The sequence below is a fragment of the Manis javanica genome, chromosome 8, assembly GCF_040802235.1.
Source record: "Manis javanica isolate MJ-LG chromosome 8, MJ_LKY, whole genome shotgun sequence".
Taxonomy (NCBI): Eukaryota; Metazoa; Chordata; class Mammalia; order Pholidota; family Manidae; genus Manis; species Manis javanica.
Window position 1 is genome coordinate 95,022,196 of NC_133163.1, and position 19,809 is coordinate 95,042,004.

Here is a 19,809-nt window from a genome sequence, read left to right on the forward strand (position 1 = left end):
ACTTGTTTTTTCTCTTTCTGAGCTTTAAATTCCCACTCTTTAGTTTTAAATTCACCAATGAAGAGTGAGCTCATAAAACCCTGGGCCCCACACTTGACCTCAACAAAAGCAGAACCCTAGGCCCTGATCCTCCCCCACCCCCAGTTCTCTCTGCCTGTGACCTTGCTGTGTGGCCCCAGGTGTGCCGTGTAATTTCCAAGACTTGTAAATAACAAATCTATCTCTTTTAAAGTTTCCTGATAGTTACTGCTGAGGACATCTTGCAGTCAGAGTAAGAACCACAAGGCAGGTCCAGCCACAACAGTGGTTATTGATAGGCTGAGACCAGAACACAACACATACATCTCCTCATTCCCTGTGTAATTTTCTGGGCCAGTATCACTATCTTGCTTCCCACATAGACATTTTAGTATATGAGGAAAAAAGGCTAACAGCAATTAAAATATTTTCCTCTGTAGCTACTCTGGGGTAAAGTTGCCACTAGAATCCCGGTTTTGGGTCCAGCACACCCTTCTGGTTCTTTCAGAGAGATTCCTTTGGTGCAGAGTATTGGGAGTCAGAGTATTTGGCCTGTCAGAAGAGGGTAGGACCACCAAGGAGAGGGCCTGGAGCAGGGATGTGGAGATGGCCTGAAACTCTCCCTGCCACAAGTCCTGCTGTCTGGAGAACTCTATGACCTAGCAATTCCTCTCCTAGATATATACCCAAGAGGAATGAATACGTTACATCCACCAAAAGACAGGTAAAAAAATGTTCATAGCAGCTTTATTCAAATTTTTGAAAACTAGAAACAACCCAAATGTCCATCCACAGAAGATGGATAAACAAACTGGTACATTTGTACAATGAAATATGACTCAGCAATAAAAACGAATTAACTGCCGACCCACACAACAACTTGGATGGATCACAAAGACATCGTATTGAGGGAAAAAAGCAAGAGTACATTCAGTATGACCAAAGCTTATCTGGAGCGATAAGAATCACATCAGAATGGTTGCTTCCGGCCCTTCGGAAGACTGACAGGAAGGGGTACAAAGGAAGTTTCTGCAGTGAGGGAAACATTCTATATCTTGTCTTGGGTAGTAACAACACATGCACATGATAACTTTAAGATTTATTTACTTTGCCATATGTGAATTATACCTAAATTTTAAAAAATTTAAAGCTCAGCGTTTTAGAAAAGAGCCAGTTGAAGAAGGAAAAAGAAGTATCTTTAAAAACAAAGTGTGGAGGGGATGTCCCAGGCTGGCTCCTGCAGAAGGTGACCTACTGTTCTGATGTGCCTAGGACTGGAGGGCTTCCTAGGACAAGAGACTTCCTGTGCTGAAATGTAGAGCATCCTGGGCCAACCAGGACAGCTGGCCCCCCAGCTCCTGTGGAAGTGAGGCCCTGAGAGGGGGCTTTAGAGTCTGGCAGACAGGCCACACTCCCTCGGTCCCAGAGCCCAGGGGAAGCTCCAGGGGCAGCCAAGAGGTCCGTGCAGCAGCATTGCTGTCTGAGACTCAGAACATCAGGGTTGGGGAGGCATCTTTGTTCTTTGGTTACTCGTCCTCAGGGTTCCTGACCCTCTAGGGGCAGGAAGGGGTGTGGGCTGGAGATGGAGGGAAAAGGCCTAGGAGACTGAATTGAGCTGGGCTCAGAGGAGATAGTCACTCAGCCCTCTTTTCACATCAGGTATCCCCACCCTATGCTCCCTCAAAGGCCTAGGCCAAGAAAATAGCAAAGCAAAACATCAATTCTGTGGAAGAAGCTGTGGGGACCTATCAAACAGTACTGTATCTCCACAGTTGACTCAAGGCAAAGGCTGTCCCTCCCCCACTCTGCCTGCCACAACCCAGTGTGGCTTGAGCTGGAGGGCTCTTCTGAACCTTCTCAGAGCAGAGGACAGATGGGACAATGAGCGAGAAGTTCTTCCCAGCTTCCCAGCTGAGGGTTGAAGTGGGTTCTGGCAGAGAAGCTGCTGCAGGGCTGGTATACAGGGGGGAAGCAGAAACCAGGGAAGGTGGGCTCAGAAGTTCTCATAGTGGTGCACGAAGTGGGCCTGGTCCTGCCTGTTGATGAGCTGACAGGCCTTCTCCACATTCTCAGTCATGCCTGGAGGGCCACAGCTAAACACCCCGATCTTTCTCACCTGTCAAGTGGGGGTGGAGGGAGGGGTTCAGAGAGGAGGGGCCTGCAGGTGGGAGACACTCACTCCCCTGGAGGAAGCTGCTTCTCCAGCTTGCCTGGGATGACTAGGGGTATCAGTCCCGGTCTCTTTGGAGGAGGCTTGGACTGGGGGTGGCAGGGACAGGGTTTGAAGCTTTCCTCCCATTCATGACCCCCATCCTGGGCTGGGAGGATGTGGTTCTCCACTCAGGATAGAACTGTGGGGTGCTTGAGAGCCAGGATGCCCTGGCAGGGGAAGGCCAGAGTCTGGGATGGGTGGGGGCTGACCTGTGGGTGGACCTCCCGCAGGGAGTTGAAGAAGGGCTCAAAGGGGGGCCGGCCAAAGTGGGTGGTAGAGCGCAGGCCCGTGAACAGACTCCGGTTCAGCACCTTCTGGAAGTGCCGCTCACAGATGTACTGGATGGGGGTGGTGGCAGAGCAGAGGAGGAAGGTCACAGCCAGGCAGAGCCAGCCTCAGCTCAGTCCCAACGGCGGCCCACCCACCGTGCCTGGCCAGCCCTGACGTACCAGCATGGTGGTCCTGAGGTCGAACTTCTCAGCCAGCTGAGTGATGTAGATGTGCACAGTCACGAGGTCCTGGTGGTCATTCTCCTCCACCTCCCGGATGATATCAGCCAGCCACTCGAACTGCCGCTGGGTCCGTGTCACCCAGATGAAGTAGATCTGGGGACACATGGCTGGAGCTAGGACTCACTCAGCTCAAGGTTCCTCCACCCCAGATGCCTTCACCTAGAGGCTGGGAAGCCCAAGACCACACCCAGACACCAAACCTCCGGCAGGCCCCATAAGTCTGATCCAAGGCTTCTACCAACAGATCAAGCAGAGGCCCTTCTGGCTATACCTCCTACCCTCCCTCAAATGCTGGGCATCTGAATAATAGGCTATGTATGGTCCCAGCAGACTCAGTGCCTAGGAGCCAAAGGCTTTTTCTCTGCTATTCTGCTGTGAGCAAGGACACAATCAGGCCTTTTGTCCCCATTCCTTCAAAGAATGGGAGAGAGACACTCACCTTTTTACAGAGCATTTGGCTGCCCAAGGATGACTTGAAGACCAGGTCTTTGAGGATGGAGGCAAAAGGGGTGACCCCAATGCCCCCTCCCACCAGCACTGACACCTCAAACTTATGCCACTCCTGGTGGCCCTCTCCAAATGGTCCATCAAGGTACAGCTGCCAAAAGAATGGGGAGATGAGATGGACCTGGGCCTGGCCCTGCCCCTTCTCTGAGGCTTGAAAACGGGGAGAAGAAGGATATGGGAGCATCCTAGCCTCTTCTGAGGCACCCTAGTGCTCCCAGCCTGGCCTTGGGTGGCTGGAGCTTCTAGTCTCAGGGTGGGGAAGGGTGGGGACCCTCTGCCAATACCAAAGCCCCGAAAGTGGTTCTCTGTGATGGGCACCTTCGGGTATCTGACACAGCCATCACCCATCGGGGGTGAGTAGGTCTCTCTGAGGCGAGTGGTCCAGGGCCCTGCTGCCCGGATGTGCAGGCTGAGTGTGTCCTCATGGGGTGCAGAAGTCAGTGTGAAGGGGTGGTACTCAGTGGTTCCCAGAGCCAGGCAGGCGATCCGCACCCACTGTCCTGACTTGTACTCAAAGCCTTGGGGCCGCTGGAACCGTAGGTGGGTCACTCCTGTGGAAGGAAGGTGGGCAGGAGGCTGCTGTCATGTCCCCAGCACCAGTGTGGCCTCCAGAGAACACCCCCACCTGCAGCCTCAGCTCTGCTTCTGGGTGATGAAGAGGAGGCCAACCCACATCAGAAGGCCTTACTGCTCTAGGGTCACGACCACCCTGAGGAGGGGCCAGGCAGGGCTGAGGCCAGTAGGCAGCAGGGCAGGGGCAGCCTGGCCTGAGCTCCTCTCTGTGTTGTAGGAGAGGCGTGGGTCCCCTGGCAAAGAGCTGCTTTACCAGCTCCCTTGTCCCTGCCACGCCAAGGCCCCTGCCAACTCCACTGGGCCAGGTCAGGAGGTGATGAGCCCAGTCCCCGCCCCTGCCCTGTCAGCTTCTCCAGGACCACCAGGCTGGTCTCTGGCAGCCCCCGGGGTTGGCACCTGATGGCAGCAGCTCCGCCTTCACCACACTGATCTCCACCTTCTTCCGGCTCAGGCTCACCAGCTTGTCCCCCACATAGATCAGTGCCGGCACCAGGAAGAAGATGTGGAAACGGGGCAGCTGGATCAGGGCAAAGCTGCCGTGGATGATGAGCTGGATGGAGCAATGAGTACAGCTCAGACGCAGTTAGGCCCCCTTCCTGAGAACACCCCCCCTTGTGCAGACACTTTCTGCTGGGGCCCTGGGCCTGCTGGGGTGGATGGGGCTGGCATAGGCTTTCAGAGACTGGGGTCTCAGATCTGAGATCTTCGGTCCAATTCCATCTGCTCCCTCCCTCCACCATGAGTGCTCATCCCTGGCCAATGGCCTGGCCCTGCCCAGACAAGTCTCTCACCAGCACATAGAGCAGGATGTAGAGGTGGTGGGTCAGCCAGAAACCCCTGAAGCTGCGGCGCCGGAAGTGGTGGGAGGCGAAGACGTACATGATGGCCAGGACCAGGAGCAGGAGCACCCCTGTCATACCTGGGGCAGGGGAGATGGGGGTCAGGGAAGGGTCTCAGGACCTCAGCCTGGGCTGAGACTACAACAGAGCATTCCCCCCATTCTGCCCTCCTTCCTGACCTCCCTGGCCTCCAGAACAGCTTGCCTGAAGGGGCTGCAGCTGGGGCTTATCCTGGAGGCCAGAAAGGGAAACTATGCCCACCACAGACAAGTATGTATTGATGGGAAGATGAAGATAAAAGCAGAACCTCTCAGACAGAACCCCCAAGCCCCACATGCAGCCCCACACCCTACCTGGGACCGTCTGGAAGAACCACCAGTAGAACTTTTGGGGAAGCTTGGACCTATGGGGCAAAGACACATGGAGCTCTGGCTGGGGCAGGGGACTCCACCACTGTCACAGTGTGATTCTGTTCCTGCCAGCCCTGACAGCTGAGGTTATTGGGCCTCCACCCACATGGCCATGAATCCTTCCAAGGAACATGGCTCCCAGTCCCCTGCATTTCTACCCTCTGCTCTCAGGGTAAGTCTTTCTCCTGTGTTATCCTGTAGCTACTCTTTTCTTCCTTGAGTGCTTAGTTTGTATTCTCTAAGTTCTGTGAGGGCAGGGGCATGTGTTTTGCTCACTGTTCTATCCCTGTGCTCAAACAATGTCAGGCACACCATAAATGCCCCATGAGTATTAGCTGGATGATTGCATGTGTCTTGGCAACCCTCCTCTCTGTATCTGGATGGGTGCAAAAGACATGCTCTGTAACGTTTGTCCTGTGTGTGTGGATATAGGCTGAGATGGCAAGCTGTGTGTCAGATTCATGTGGGAAAGAGTCTCCAGCTTCATCTCCCAAACACCTTTCTGGGCCAATCATGGCCAGTTTTCTTCCTTACGCAAGGAAGTCACCTCTCAGCTTCCCCCAATGGGGCTAGCTTCTTGCTCTCAGTGAGAGAGTGGAGTGTCTAGGGCATCTATTTCTTTTCTATTATAACCTTAGGCCTGCCCCAGGTGTCCCAAGGGGGATGCTCCCAGAACTGACCCATCATTCACAAAGACGGTGGGGAAGATGCAGGCCAGCAGGCTGAGGGGGCTGACTGAGAAGATGTAGACATTGACCACGTGGCCAGCACTATGCAAAACTGAAAGAGACAGACTCTGTTTGAGACTCCACCGGGGCATGTACCTCTGATCCTGAAGGGAGGAGGAGGCAAGGGGAAGAGAGATGGGAGTATAAGCAGCTCCACTCTCCTCACTGTCTTCCCCAAAGCCAGATGCAGGGGTTGCAGCCATGTGGAGGGTGTCCAGGAGCCACATACTAGCCAGAACCACAGCAGCCATGGCGATCCAGCGATGGAAGTCCACCGCGGCATCGAAGGGCACGTAGCGGTGGAGGAAGGTCTCTCGCAGGAAGGTGATGAGGTTGCGGCACATGGTGAGCAGGATGTAGGAGAACATGAAGGAGATGCTGGCAGCTGTGCCCCGAGAAAGGATGATGCCCACCTGGGTGGTCTCTGAAATGCCGGAGGGTGGCGAGACAAAGGTATAGTCTGGGGACAGAGTGGGGGTGGATCAGCACAGCACAGGGGCTGGGGTCCTGGACCCAGGCTAGAGCCCTGGGCTCCCCCATGCAGATGCTGAGGAGCAGGAAGGGCAAGAGGAGGGCCCTCCATGTGGCCCTTCCTGCGCCCTCCTGGAGCTCTTACAATAGGCACGCTCTGCAAACAGGCCGACACAGATGGCTGAGAAGATTGAGATGCACATGACATGCCGCACGTAGTTCTCCATGAAGCGCTTGTACTGCTGCAGCTTCTGGGCCAGGAGGCCTCGCTGCATCTTCTCTTGTAGCGCCTCTGTGTACAGCCGGGGAGGGGCCACCACTGCCCTACAGCAAAGGGAGGCAGGCAGCCTTGAGGCTGGAGTACCCTAACCCCATGAAGGGGACTGGTGACCTGGCAGGAGTCAGGACGCACCAGAACTGATAAAGGGAAAGGCATTTTGGAGGTAGATTCCCACCCCTCAAACCTTTACCTCTCATCTTTATTTGCCACATCCACCCACACTTCTGCCTCCCCATTACTCCACCTCTCCTTCCTCCTTTCTATTCTGTCCTTCCCTCTCCCTGATTGCTGCACAGGCCTCACAGCTGTGCCCAAAGCAGGAAGGAGCCAGGAGACCCCTACCACCATCTTGGTGTTACATCTGAGCACCAGCTCTGAAGACTGGGGTGCAGAGGTTGAAAAAGTTCAAAAAGTCATTTGACTCTATGGATCACTAATCAGGTCAAAGACACACGAAATAAGATTCAGGATAGTCCCTTGTGGGTCAAGGAGGTGTGAGCACAGCCTTGAGACCTTTCCCCATGTCTCCTTGGGCCCAGGGATCTGAGAATCACTCACTTTTTGCCAAATCTCTTCTTCAGCCCAGGACCTCCCATCTCTGGGGCTTCTGAGGCAGGGAGCCCCACTCTCTGGGGAGAGGTGCTGAGAAATGGACAATGGGACCCATTCTTCCCTTGTCTTTAAACTCAGGGGAAAAACCACCAGGTCAGAGCTTAGGGGAGGGGGTGGGTCCTGGGACCCTTCCCTGCCCACAGAACCTGCCCATAAAACTGGTCAGAGAGAAGCCAGGCAGGAGGCAAGGCGGAATGAATTAATACAATCTGATCATCTGTTTTGTAGAATGATTCAGTCCTGGAGTAGCAGGAAGAGAGCCAGGCTTCTAAGCAGCATGGGGTATGGGAGGCAGCTGGAATTTGGACCAGGGCTGATCATATGCTAAAGGTTACTGTCTAAGGTCAAAGGTTTTGCTCCAGGTACTGATTCAGCCAGCCCGACTTCCTTCATTTCTCTGCAGGGGATCTCCCAATACCCCATTCCTGCTCACCTTTCCCCAGGAGTCCGAGTGATGAATGAAACTCGACCACTGATGTTTGGTTTAAAGATGTCTCCAATACCTGGAGAGAAGAACAAGAGGCTGGACAGGCTTCCCCCCAGGGTAGTAGGGTGGGAAACTGTCCCTCTCCCTTCTGGGAAGGCTGCCACAACACATGCCAGTGCCTTGGTCATGTCCTCATCTCTTGCCCAAGCCTTGTTCCCTCATTGCCCACACTGAGCACCCACTGCACACAGGGCAGTCACTGCTAGACAAGGTGTGCAATGTAAAGTGGACCCCCTCCAGGTGGATACAGTGCTGCTGCAGATCTTTTGTGAAAAGAAAATAGTGCATCTTTCTCTGATGAGATATACCCCAGACCAATGTACACAGCTTGGTCGGCAGCATGCAAGCTGGATTTCAGCTGCCCCTTGGCCCCTCAGTGGGCATCTTTGTGCAGTGCATGAATTGCACAGCTGTGTGTGACACCCTTGATTCCACATGCCTAGTTCATGCTAGGCATCAAAGACTAAGAGGGAAGTAAGACCTGGGGCCTGTCCATCAGGAACTCTCATTTTGAAGACACACCCCTCCTGACTCCAACTGTGCCTTATATATTCACTAGCCTCCACCCCCACCTTTGACACAGAGCTGAGTGCGGCGGAGCTCGCTGTCATGGTCCCGCAGCATGAAGTGGAAGTCCTCCCACGTCAGCTCCTCCTTATCCTGGAAGCCTGACTCCCGGAACATGGACTCAACCACCTCGGCCAGCTGGGCCTTGGACAGGCAGTTGTTGGAGATCTCGATGAAGGACCTGGGGGAGGACCAGAGACAGGGCAGCCTGTCACCCAGGGAAGTCAGGTTCAGTCAGGTGCAGGGTGGGATGGGCTGTGGATTATATGTGGTTACCAGTGACCCAGGAAATGGCACAGAGAGGGCGCTCATCCAGCTTGCAGCTCACACTAAACTGGGTGGGGTGGCCTCGGGCTCAAAAAGCTGAACAAAATTGAAAGTAACCTTGTCCACTTAGAGAGAGCAACCCTCAAACAGAGGGGCACCGACAGCTGGGGTGAAGGTCAGCTTGGTGTAGAGAAGGGTCCAGGCGTGCCATGACTCTCAGGTGGCAGGCTCCCTCCCCAAGCTTTCATGCTGAGACCCCCCCCATCACTGCAGGGCTCCCCCTTTCCCAGTCCAATGGGAGGCTGGGGCAGGGGAGGGAAGGAAACTGTAGCTGCTATGGCTGTTGCTTCCTTGTGTCAACACCCCAGGGCAGGAATAGGAGGGACCCCATCTGACAGCACCTACAGTGACAGCTGCAGTGGCCATACACTTCTCTTAGGCTGTGCTTTGAGACAAAAAAAAACCATGCAAGGTTGCATGAGTCCAGCAGAAAAAGATCTCTGTGCACGTGGCACAGCAAGAGCTGCCACATTAAAAAAAACTATCATCCCAGTGAGACTGAGCAAAATTCACACCTAGTATATGGCGAGCAGCTGGGACCTCAGTCCTTGGGAACAGGGACCCTCTTAGATTCCCTTGCACCCACCCTGGTTGGCCTGCCATGGCACACCCAGAGAGCTATGGATGCAGTTAGCATCTTTCTAGCCCTTCTAGAAGCCCATGTCCAGTTGTGGTTTCTGGACTGTGTGTGACACATAGTGATGTGGCAGTTAAAAGGAGTGCTGAAAGCATTGGGAGGGCCTAAAGAGGTAGTAAAGTGAAAAGATTCTGGGCTGTTTTATGCATTCTATTTACTCATTTCCTCCTTTATTTCTCTGATTCAGTTAACTATGTATTGAATGCTTGCTATGTGCCAGTCACGGGGTGTAGAAGGTGGATTCAGCAGGAATCAGAGAGAGAGGTGATTCAGCAGGAATCAGAGAGAGTTCTTACAGAGCTGTCCTTACAGAGCTGAAGGGGGCTCTATTACTGGAATAGAAGTCTTCAGGAATAAGAAGTCTATGAGCTCAAAACTGGTCTTTATGGGCACACCACAACCAGAAAGGCTTAAGAAGCAGGAAGAGACAAGGGTTAGATAGGGGAACATTCCGTGTTTCTCCTCCTGTCTGTCATGGTGATTAACATTGGAAGAGCAACCAAGGTCCTCCATCCTCCATCCATTATCTCACTGTGTGAAGCACAGCGTTAGGCATGCTGGACGAGAACTTAACAAAGGTCCAAAGGCATCCAAGAGGGGTTAGTGCACTTTTGTTATTGGTCATATTGGTGGTGATGTTTTTTGTTTCACTTTTTTCAATTAGGGAGGGAGAGTATTCTGGCTGGTGCTGACAGTGCAGATACAGACTCTCCTGGAGGCAGGGTCCTGGCCAGATAAACTTCTGAAGCTGAATGCTGTGAGAGTCTCAGATGCAGTATCTAAGCCGCCCTCCTCTCACCTGACTTACCTTCCTGTTTAACACCCCAGGAAGTCTCAGGACAGGAAGGGCCCACCCCATACCGCATCATAGTGAAGAACTCGTCCTTAGAGAGGAAGCCATTTGCATCAAGATCATACATGGTGAACATCAGGTGGGACTTATCCTCTGGGGAGCCTGGGCAGAGAAGGAGGGAGGCAGGTCACCTCTCTTCTGAAAGACTCCTGATTCCTGGAATGGTACATCATCCCCCCTTCCCACCTTTCATGAAGACCACCAGGATGTCCAGGAACTCCCGGAAGGACAGGTAGCCATTGCCATCTTTGTCAGCCAGAGAGAACATGGACTCCACAAACATGTCCTGGGGCTTGAGGCCTAGAGACTCAGCAAACTCGGCTCTGCTCAGCTCACACATCAGGGCCTCCCGCACCTTCTGTGATGAGTCCAGGGGCAGGGTTCCTGCGTCCACCTGGTCGATGTCCAGCACCTGCACTTGGGCACCAATAGAGGAGGGAGAGAAGGAGGTGAGGCCTGGGCTAGAAGCAGTTCAATGACTCCTCACATCTCCCCAAAGTCCAGCTCAGAAAGGGTAAGCCCTGGTGGCCATTTCTGGCTCTTAGATATACTTCTGACTTGGGCCTCTGCTCTCCTGCAGAGGCGGTGGCTCTAATCTCAAGCAGCTGCTGCATTTTCTCCCTGGACCCAAGAACCAGGAGCTTTATACAGTAGGAACAGCGTAGGTTTGTAGGGGTGAGGGGTGGGAGCAGGAAGGGGCAAAGTTTGGGAATGCAAAATGAGAGAGCCTACACTGGGGACAGAAGATGAAGTAGGCATGGGTAGACAGGCAGGAAGGGGCTAGGGTTATGTTCTCTCGTCAGTTCAGAAAGGGCTGCATGTCCCTGATTTTGTATCTGCCCATTGTGCAAGATTTAAAAGTCATATAAATATAACTACCATTTATTAAATGTCTGTATGTACCAAGTACTAGGGCTAAACACTGTACATAGAACAGTGTTCTTCAGACTTTACAATGTATCAGAATCCCCTGGAGGGCTTGCAGCCCCCAACACCTGAGTTCCGGAATCACTAGGTCTGGGTGGGAGGTGCACTGAGAATCAGCATTTCTAACAAATGCCCAGGTGAGGCTGCTGCTGGTCCAGGGACCAAACTCTCAGAACGACTGACGTGGACTATCTCATGAATCCTCACAACAGCCCAATGGGATGGATCCTATCTTAATCACTGTTCTACAGACAAGCAAACAGGTGCAGAGCACAGATATGTGCCTTGCTTAAGATCATGCAGCTAGTGAGTGGCAAGGCCAGGATTCCACCAGGGCTGTCTGTGTCCAGCCCACAGAGTGCAAGCTTATTCACCCCACACAGGGCCCAGGTTCCCTCCAACCCCTGGGCTGGTCCCACCTCCAGAAGGCACGGCCATGGCACCTGAGAAAAAAGGTGTCTGAAGAAGACCTCCAGGATGCGGCCCCGCTGCTGCTTCGTCACGGCCTTCCTGAACAGCTCCTTCGCATCCACCTTAGCCACACTGAGACCCAGAGCCCAGCACTCACAGAAGCCCTGCAGCTGCTGCACGAAGGCGTCCCGTTCCTCTTGAAACTTAAACAGCAGCACCTGGGTGGGAGGAAGCCTGTGCTAAGGCTCAGAGCTCAAGCTTCTGGTTCAGCCTTTCCTCAAAGGGCCTTGGGTTGGGGAAGGAGAGAAAAGCTGCCCCAGTTGTTCATCCAGGGTGGAGCCAAGCTACTGGCCTAAGGGGGTTGGAAGGAGGTTCAGGTTGAGTCTGGGAACCTCTGAGAGGGGTGCCTCTCCCCAGTCTCAGCCTTCACAGGTGAGCTCTGCAGCTGAGGACAGTGTGACCTGAGGGGACTTGCTACAAGGGCAGATGTGTGAGGTGTTCCTGGTGGGCGAGTCGGGATGGGCCGTACCAGGTCATACTCCTTGGGGATCTTGAGCAGCAGGGCAAGGCTTCCATGGTTGTTGGACAGGATGAGGCTGACCTGCTGTGGCGGCTGCAGCTGGACAGTGCGGAGCACCGAGAGACGCCTGTCCAGGACCTGCAGACGCCTGTCTGGGAGCAGCTGGATGGCGATGGGGTAACTCCTCTGTTTGGGGCCCAGCCACTCCATCGCTGCAGGAGGGATGATTGGGGAGAGTGGTCACGCAGCGGTGTGCAGGCCCCTGCCCTTGGGCCAGGTCCACTCAGCCAGCCTGAGCAGGCACCCCAAAGCCTGTCTTTCTCCCTATGTCTGTAACCTGGTTCTTTCCGCCAGGGCCCTCCCTCTGCACTCCTCCCCCTTCTGTCTGCCCCTCCGCCCTCCCGCTCCCTCCTCTCCCTCCCCTCCCTCCCTTCAGCCCCATCTCACCCTGCACTACATCTTTGGCTGGTTCTTTCTTCACACTCTCCTTGACTTCCTTTTGTAACTTCTTGCGCTCTCGGCCCCGGAAATAGGCCACCACCCCAGAGACAAGCAGACTGACTGGAGAGGGTCAGAAGGAGTGGGAGGGGACCCCTTGCCTGCAGCTTCATTGAGGCTTTGGCTGCTGCCCCTCCCTTCAAAAGGTCCCCTGAGTCTGGTTCAACTCTACCAAGGAGCTAGTCCTCCAGACCAGCCCGTAAGGAGGGACAGGGACAGTCCTGGCAGGGAGCCCAGAGAACAGAGATCGTCAAGGGGTGAAGGGCTCACCTAAAGGAAGGCAGCAGAGAGCTACGATGGTGATGCCAAAACCAGGACCACTGCCCTCAAAGTAGTCAGACTCAGTCAGGAGCACACAGGGAGGCAAGCCTTTGGCTGTGAGCTGCTGGGGCTGAGGGCAGGGTGCGCCTGAGGGAGAGCACAGAAGACCCAGAAGCCTGAGGAACACACTCCTTGGCTAAGCATCCCTCCTCTCTCTCAGTAAAGGACTAGGTGCCCTCCTCCCTTCTAGGCCCACCTCCCTGGAACTTGGCCCCCAGAAAGGCCCCTTCCATAGCCTGTCTCTTAGCATGCATCCCAGCTTGACGCCAGGGTGCAACCTGCAAGCCAGTCCAGTCCTGCAGGGGGAGGCAGCCTAATGCAGGCCTCCCAGCCTGACACAGAAGGGGCTGCCTGGTGCCTGGCTCCCTGGACAGCACCACGCCATTCCTCCCAATCTTAGTCCTCCCTCTGGTTGCCATGGCTTGTGTGCTCCCACCCCACCCACCTTCATGCCAGAAAAAGACATTGGGCTGCAAGGCACTGGGGTCCACGTTGGTGACAGCCACCAGCACATCCCACAGAGTGGTGTTTCTGATTTCTGAAATTTCTTCCATAGAGAACAGCCTAAGTTAAAGAAATTATTGGGATGGGAAGGGGATGAAGACCTCCAGCAGCATCAGGTCCAGGGACTCAGATGAGGAAAGAGACCCAGAGGGACTGTGGAGGGAGTGGAGCCAGCTGGAATCAAGGGCCCTTGGGGGCTATTTATAGGGGAGGGTCTGGGGTCCAGGCCAACATGGAGTCTGAGGCAGGGGCCCAGCAGGCCTTACCCATTCCCAGTGTTCTCAAACCAGTAGCGGTCACCATCCCGCAGCCGCACAAACTGGTCGAGGACAATGGTGCTGAAGAGCGGCCCAGGGTCCCCGTGGCTCTCCAGGAGGCCCCCGGGAAGCAGCTCCAGCCGGGACAGGTCCTGGCTGTACAGGGCAGCTGTGGCCTCCAGCACCTGGGGCACCACAGGAGGTAAGGCGTATGTGTGCATGTGTGTGTGTCTTGGGGAGAGCAGCCACCGTTGCCCGAACCCTCAAACACTGGACCCCATCAGCTGCCTGGCTGGCTGCTCAGCCTGAGGGAGTCTCCTATTTCTTGGCAGCCCCCTCGGGTGGTGGCAAGTCTGTTGGGAGGACCAGTGTGTCTCTGCCCTTGGTGAAACCATGGCTAGCTGCCTGAGAAGCATATCTTGTGACCATTGCTACCTAGACTGCCTGGCCCAAGTGATTAGCAGCTTCAGCGTCATCCAGCTTATGGGGAGGGACTTTGCAGAAATAGGACAACAGAACCCAATGTAGGGGCCACCCTGCGGAATTGCACAGTGTAGTGGTGAAAACATAGTCTAGAATCGGATGACTGAATTTAAATCCTGCCTCTATGACTGACTGTCTTATGTCATTGGTAAAATGGAGATAATGATAGTATTTAGCCTCTGATGTTCTTGACACAGATTAAGTGAGTTATATATGTAAAAGACTTGGAATAGTTATGTAGTTAAGCCAGAAGAAAAATTTAGCAGCTATTATTATCATTACTGTTCCTGACCTGGGGGTCCACACTGGGGTTGATGTGACTCCAGTTCCTTGGGGTCTCGAACCCTAAAGCCAGCAGGACTTGGCTATAACTAGGCAGCCCCATGTCTCGGCCACGTTGGATGCTGCTGGCCACATAGTCTGTGCGGGGGAACTTGCCGGGGCCAGGCCAGTAATCTGAGGAGGAGAGACCAGGTCATAGACTCAGTCTTCCCAACCCTTTATCCAGCAGCCTTGAATTGGGCTGTTGGCACTACCCACCCCCAGCACTCCTCAACATGTGATTTGTGTCCATATTGACCTTGTTTTGGTGTGGGGGCAATGTCACCAAATGTGGACAAGGACAATTTTTCTGGCAAGACTCTTCCCCTAAGACTCAAGACTGTTGTGGTCACCTGCAGTGAACTCCTCATCCTTCCCCTCCCCAACCTCAAGACAGGGCTGGGTGAAAACCCTCACAGACCTAAGCACTAAAGAGATTGTGATGCCACCTCTCTCCCCACATACTCAGACACAGGTAATTTAGAATAAAAGCAATAAAATTAAGCCAAGAAAAGAAGTTCAAGCGTATTTTCTTCTAGGGGCTCCATGCAGTGTGTGTCTGTGTTCCTGCATTGCAGGTACCCTGGGTCTGCCTACTGTTTAACCCAGAAGGGCCCCCTGACCTCTGGGCCCTCAACCCCTCTAACTCCAGAGCTCACCCCTCAGATCTTCAACCACTATCCTGTCCTCCAGCTCTGCAATCTGGGAGGCCATTCCTAGCAGCAGATGATTCACCGCCTGGGCACTGTTCAGATTGGGGTTCTGAAAGTAAACAACACAGTTAAGGTAGGCTCTTGAGTCTGGTCCCTCTTACCCTGGACCACTGCAGCTCCTCAGGATGAAGTGTCCCTGGCCAGTCCTAGACTCTCTTGAGCTGTTGTCCCCAGATAATTTTCTGATCATTCTACCTGTCACCTCCCCCGACCCTAGAGCAGCAACACCCAAAAACTGAAATCTTTGCTTTTCCCTGCCTGTGTGACAAGACTGATCCCAGCCCACCTACCCCTGACCCTGATCCCAGACTGACCTCCCGAATCCAGTAGCTGTTGCAGACTCTTAGAGCTGGGGAGCTGCTGGAATCCTTATTCAGGACCACCTGGAAATGACAGCTGGCATTTCTGAAATGGGGAATCAAGGATGTGATAAGAAAATTCAAGGAGGTAGCTGAGATGGGGTTCTGTGCAATGAAGGACTCAGAGGGTTTTGGCTAGTATGGAGGAGAGGCCCCTGAACTTTCTTGAACATATCAGGGATTTAGTAATATGTGTGGATTTGCTCATTGTCCGCCCAGGGTGGGAAGGGAAGGAGGGAAGAGAGTGACCCAGCTGCTGGACAAATCCTATTCTCAGCAACTGAAGTTTAGCCATTAGGAGCAGCTTGTTAAGACTGAACCTTTTACCCTAGAGTTCTATTTCAGGGTGCCCTGTTCTGCTTCTCTTCCCCCATGAAATTGTGGAGCTGTATAAGAGGCCCCCAAGGCCAATATTCGCCACCTCTGCCAGTGTGCTGTGCCTCTCCTGCTGCCAGCACCCTCCTCACCTCATGTAGACACCAGGAGGCACCATGGTGGAGAAGAACTGCTCAGATGCCACCAGGAACTCTGGAGAGATGCTGGGATCCAGGAAAGAGCGGTACCCTGTCCAACGGGTAAGAAGAGAAACAGGCTCCTTTTCTCACATCCTCCCACCACATGCACCCATCTGTTTTTCCTGCATGGATCCTGCCCTTAACCCCATCAGCCCAGATGTCCACAACTCCCTCACCTTTATATTCTGGGGGTGTTTTCTGCAGGAAGCTGGGCAGCCACTCGTACAGGACAATGTTCTAAAGGTCAAGAGGGGAAATGAAAGGCCAGCGCTGGAGCTGTGGGGCTGGGAGGGATCTGAGACCAAGGAAGGCTTGGGTGGGAGATGAGGACCAGGCAGGGACAGTCAGGGAGAGGCAACTCATACAGGGGACCTGCGGAGGCTGGTCCCCCACAACTCACAAGGGGAGCACTAAATAATCACAAGCAAAATGTCTTGTAGAAAAAAAGGGGGCATTACTATTAGCAGACATAATGTAAGGGGGGCACAGGGAGGGCTGTACAACACAGAGCAGACAAGTAGTGATTCTATGCTGATGGACAGTGACTACAATGGGGTATGTGGGGGGGACTTGGTGATGGGGGGAGTCTAGTAAGCATAATGTTCCTCATGTAATTGTAGATTAATGATACCAAAAAAAAACAAGTGTCTTGTAGAGCTCAGGGGCTTGTCCTGGACGTTAGCTCCCTGGGAAGGGGTGCCCTCGTGAGAAGGGGCGTTTCTGGGTGGGGGATGTCCAAGGATGGAGGGACAGGACGTGGCAGGAGGGGCATGCGACTGACCTGGTAGGTGGCGATGACCCTCTTGCGCGCGTGCTGGAACAGCTCCTCGTCCCCCCAGTGCGGGTGCTGGAGGGCCAGCCTCTGTGCGCACAGGTTGTGGTAGCGGAACCAGAGCAGGCCCAGCGCCTGCAGGAAAGGCTCGCGGTTCCCTCGCTCTGCCCCGAAGGCTGCATGCCACGCGGGCACGCAGAGAGGAGAAAGAGCGGCGGTGTGACCAAGAGGAGCCCACGCTCGCTGGCTCCCAGCCCGCCCTCCGGTGAGCCCTGGGCGCGCCCTGAGCGCCTCACGCCAACCAACGGCCAGCCCGGCCCCGCGGCCTCACCGTACAGCCCCTGAGGCCCGCGCTGTCCGGTGGCGGGGTCGGGCGCGGTCCACATGAGCAGAGGGTCCTGTGCATCCCGGGGGAAGGCGGGGTCGGGCCCCGACGCCAGCTGTCCCCCGGAGAAGCTCCGCAGCGCGTCGCTCCAGGAGTGTGAGGAGCCATAGATGGCGCTGCCGTCCAGCCAGCCCGTCACCTCGTTGGTCTGTGGGGCACCAGGAGGGTGAGCCGGGGGCGGCTAGCTGAGGTGGGTAAGGGCTGGCCAGGGCCAGGCGGGTGTCCGTGGGTGGGGGCTGGGAGGCCTCCCCCGACCTGACCCTACCAGGCTCCGAACCCAGGACCCCGCCTGCCTCACGTCCAGCCCGCCTGCCTGGTCTCACCAGGTCCCGGGGGTTGCTGGGGCTCTGTCCAGTCTTAGGGTCCCAGCGGCTCCTCTGGAAGGGCAGCACCACGTCCCCGCGCTGGTCAGGGTCGAACACAGGGTCTCCGGGCGGGATGGGGATGTTGAGGAACTCGGGTGGGCAGCCGGGTCTCTCCACGCTCACCAGGTCCGAGAGCACGTGGTAGCCTGTGCGCGCAGAGTGCAAAGTGGTGAGAATCGCCACTCCCGCTAGCCAGGGAGTTTCTCCGTTTCTCAAAAGTTAAATGAGAAATGCACGGCACCGCTCTTCAGCTTTTTTCTGACCTGCAGTGAGTAGTACCCTTCCCACCCACTTCACAGCGTTGTTGTAAGAATCAAAATAATATAGCTAATGTAAGGGCTCTCCCAAGCTAGTCTCCATCTCCCAACAGACTGTGTATCCTCCTCCTTCTATGGGGAAAGAGGTTATAATCACAGGTGGGGGGAGAACCGTGGCAGGGGACTCAGTTCCTCAGAACTGTAATGGAGGACTAGAGGCACTCCTGGGTTTGGAGTAATGGGTAAGAGAAAGATTAGGGGAACAAGTATACCTGAATAGACACCCCCAAATCCCACGGAGATGAAGAAAAAGCTGTAAATGCTGCTTGGTCGGAGGATGGGGTGTCTGGAAGCCTCGGGTCAGTCCCCTGTGGACTTGGGCAGGGGTCTCAGGGCCCCTTTTCCTAGGCGCTGAGGTAAGCGCCTGGTCAACCCAATGTTTTCCCACTTTGCTCTCACCAAAGAAGACCCCCAGCACTGTGCGGTTCCGGCGGGATGCCTGCCCGGCTCTGCCCCGCATGGCGGCATCGCTGAGTCGGCGCGGGTTGGGCAGCAGCGACTCTCCCAGAGCCTGATAAACGCCGTCAGCGTAACTTGCTGGTACGAGGCGCTGCAACCGGACGCCTGCGGGAAGCAGGGAGCGGGCTCCATCAGAGCACTCGGCTCCCAACAGGCCCACAAACCCACCACCACCACCACCCCTCACTGGCGAGAGCCCTTCTGTTCACGGTCTCCTGGCCGCGGGAGTGCACAGAGGGTGGCTGCGCCGGCAGGAGGGCGGCTGGTGGCGCGCTCTTTCCCCTTCGCCGCGCCGGGTCCCCCGCTCCCCTGCCCTCCACTAGCCATTCCCCCCACCCCACCCCGGCCACTGGACTCACCGGCAGCGCCACGTTCGTGGTGCCTCAGGTTGTTGAACCAGCCGTCATAACGCTGCACTTCCCAGGACAGTGAGAATACATCTCTGCCGCCTGCGGGTCAGAGTGTGGTCCCCCTCAGCGCTAGCCTTCCTGAGACCTCTAGGGAACCCCCAAGGCTTCGCCAGTGCTTCTCCGGCTCTCCGAGTGCCCCCAATGCGACCCAACTGGCGATACCTGGGTGGCGTGGAGGCAGCCTGGGATGTTTCCCATCCGGCTAAGCTGAGCAGCGATCTGACCGCATCTCCCAGCCTCAGGGAGTCTCTTGCCCGCACTTCTTTCTTCCCCTATCCAGGGGTTACTGGATGACATCCCGAAGCTAGGGGAGCCTGATACTTACCCGCTGGATCCAGACGTACAATCAGCAGAGCTCCCAGGAGCACCAGTGCTTCTGGCTTTGCGCAGAGCATGCTCACCTCGCGGCCTGGCTGGAAGGAGGTGGTATGTGAGGGACACGGAGTTGGCGTCCCCCACGCCAACAGCTGGCACAGGAGGAGGAGGCGCCAGCTGTTTCCACTTCTGGAGAGAAGCTTTAGAGGCAATACCAAGGATCCACATCCACACGCGACTCTTTCAGGACACCTGATAGGCACTGAAGCTGGTCCCCACTCTCCACCCCGTCGAAGAACTAACGCTGACCACAAGAACCCACGGGGTACAGTCTTCTGGGACTTTTCAGTCCTAATCAGAACTTCACCTCCAGCCTCCCAGGGCTACCGAATCCGCACTTCTAATCGTGAATCCGCACTCCCAGCCTCCCAGGAAGTGTTTGTTTCCCCTGGGAGAAAGGAAAGAAAAAGTGGCTGGTGAGTGGGAGCCCCGGACCTGAAGCCCCTCATACCGCGCAGTGAATGTCTGTGCACGGACACGAGCGATGGGAAAATCAGGCTCCAAGCCCCAGTCCAAACTCTGGTTTAGGGCCCCCATCCGGGTCAGAAGTCTCCTTCCCTTTGGAATATTTTCTCTCTGCACTGCTGCCTGTGCTCCAACCCCATCCCCAGCTCCGCCGATCCCCAGCATCCCCGGCTGCACCCTTACCCTCCTGCTGCCCCTCTGATGCCAGCTGCGCAGTAGTCCGCTCAGGCCAGACCTGCGCCAGGTGTGAGCATCTGGACCCGGGACTCGACTATTGTTGTGGAGGCGGGGCTCCTTTCACTTACATAACAACCTCTGCCCCCTCATTTGCAAGATCAGTTCTTTCCCTGACGCGGCTGCCAAACCCAGACAACGCTCCGCCTGTTGCCCGCGCTGCTA

The 19,809-nt window shown here is 55.3% G+C and overlaps 1 protein-coding gene across 6 annotated transcripts; it reads right to left on the minus strand.

The window, feature by feature from the left end:
• Nucleotides 1-748: 748 nt before the first annotated feature.
• LOC108400250 (dual oxidase 2) lies at nucleotides 749-19,701 on the minus strand. Of its 6 annotated transcripts, none has more exons than XM_037022136.2 (35): nucleotides 19,594-19,701; nucleotides 19,253-19,333; nucleotides 18,896-18,979; nucleotides 18,520-18,609; nucleotides 18,101-18,265; nucleotides 17,343-17,530; nucleotides 16,966-17,167; nucleotides 16,644-16,810; nucleotides 16,039-16,099; nucleotides 15,815-15,911; nucleotides 15,303-15,393; nucleotides 14,935-15,037; nucleotides 14,247-14,410; nucleotides 13,481-13,656; nucleotides 13,156-13,274; nucleotides 12,660-12,797; nucleotides 12,339-12,452; nucleotides 11,901-12,103; nucleotides 11,404-11,589; nucleotides 10,220-10,445; nucleotides 10,042-10,135; nucleotides 8,222-8,397; nucleotides 7,596-7,665; nucleotides 7,109-7,192; nucleotides 6,416-6,594; nucleotides 6,029-6,259; nucleotides 5,752-5,851; nucleotides 5,015-5,064; nucleotides 4,614-4,741; nucleotides 4,219-4,372; nucleotides 3,568-3,800; nucleotides 3,182-3,340; nucleotides 2,680-2,835; nucleotides 2,440-2,568; nucleotides 749-2,134 (listed from the first exon to the last, which is right to left on the minus strand). In XM_037022136.2, the coding sequence occupies exons 3-35, from the start codon at nucleotides 18,963-18,965 to the stop codon at nucleotides 2,012-2,014; spliced, it is 4,626 nt and encodes a 1,541-aa protein (XP_036878031.1). In that variant the 5' UTR covers nucleotides 18,966-18,979; nucleotides 19,253-19,333; nucleotides 19,594-19,701; the 3' UTR covers nucleotides 749-2,011. The 6 variants fall into 6 exon arrangements, with proteins under 6 accessions (XP_036878031.1, XP_073067845.1, XP_036878032.1 ...); XM_073211744.1 differs by having other exon boundaries at nucleotides 11,973-12,103; nucleotides 18,896-18,983; XM_037022137.2 differs by having other exon boundaries at nucleotides 18,896-18,983.
• Nucleotides 19,702-19,809: the final 108 nt, after the last annotated feature.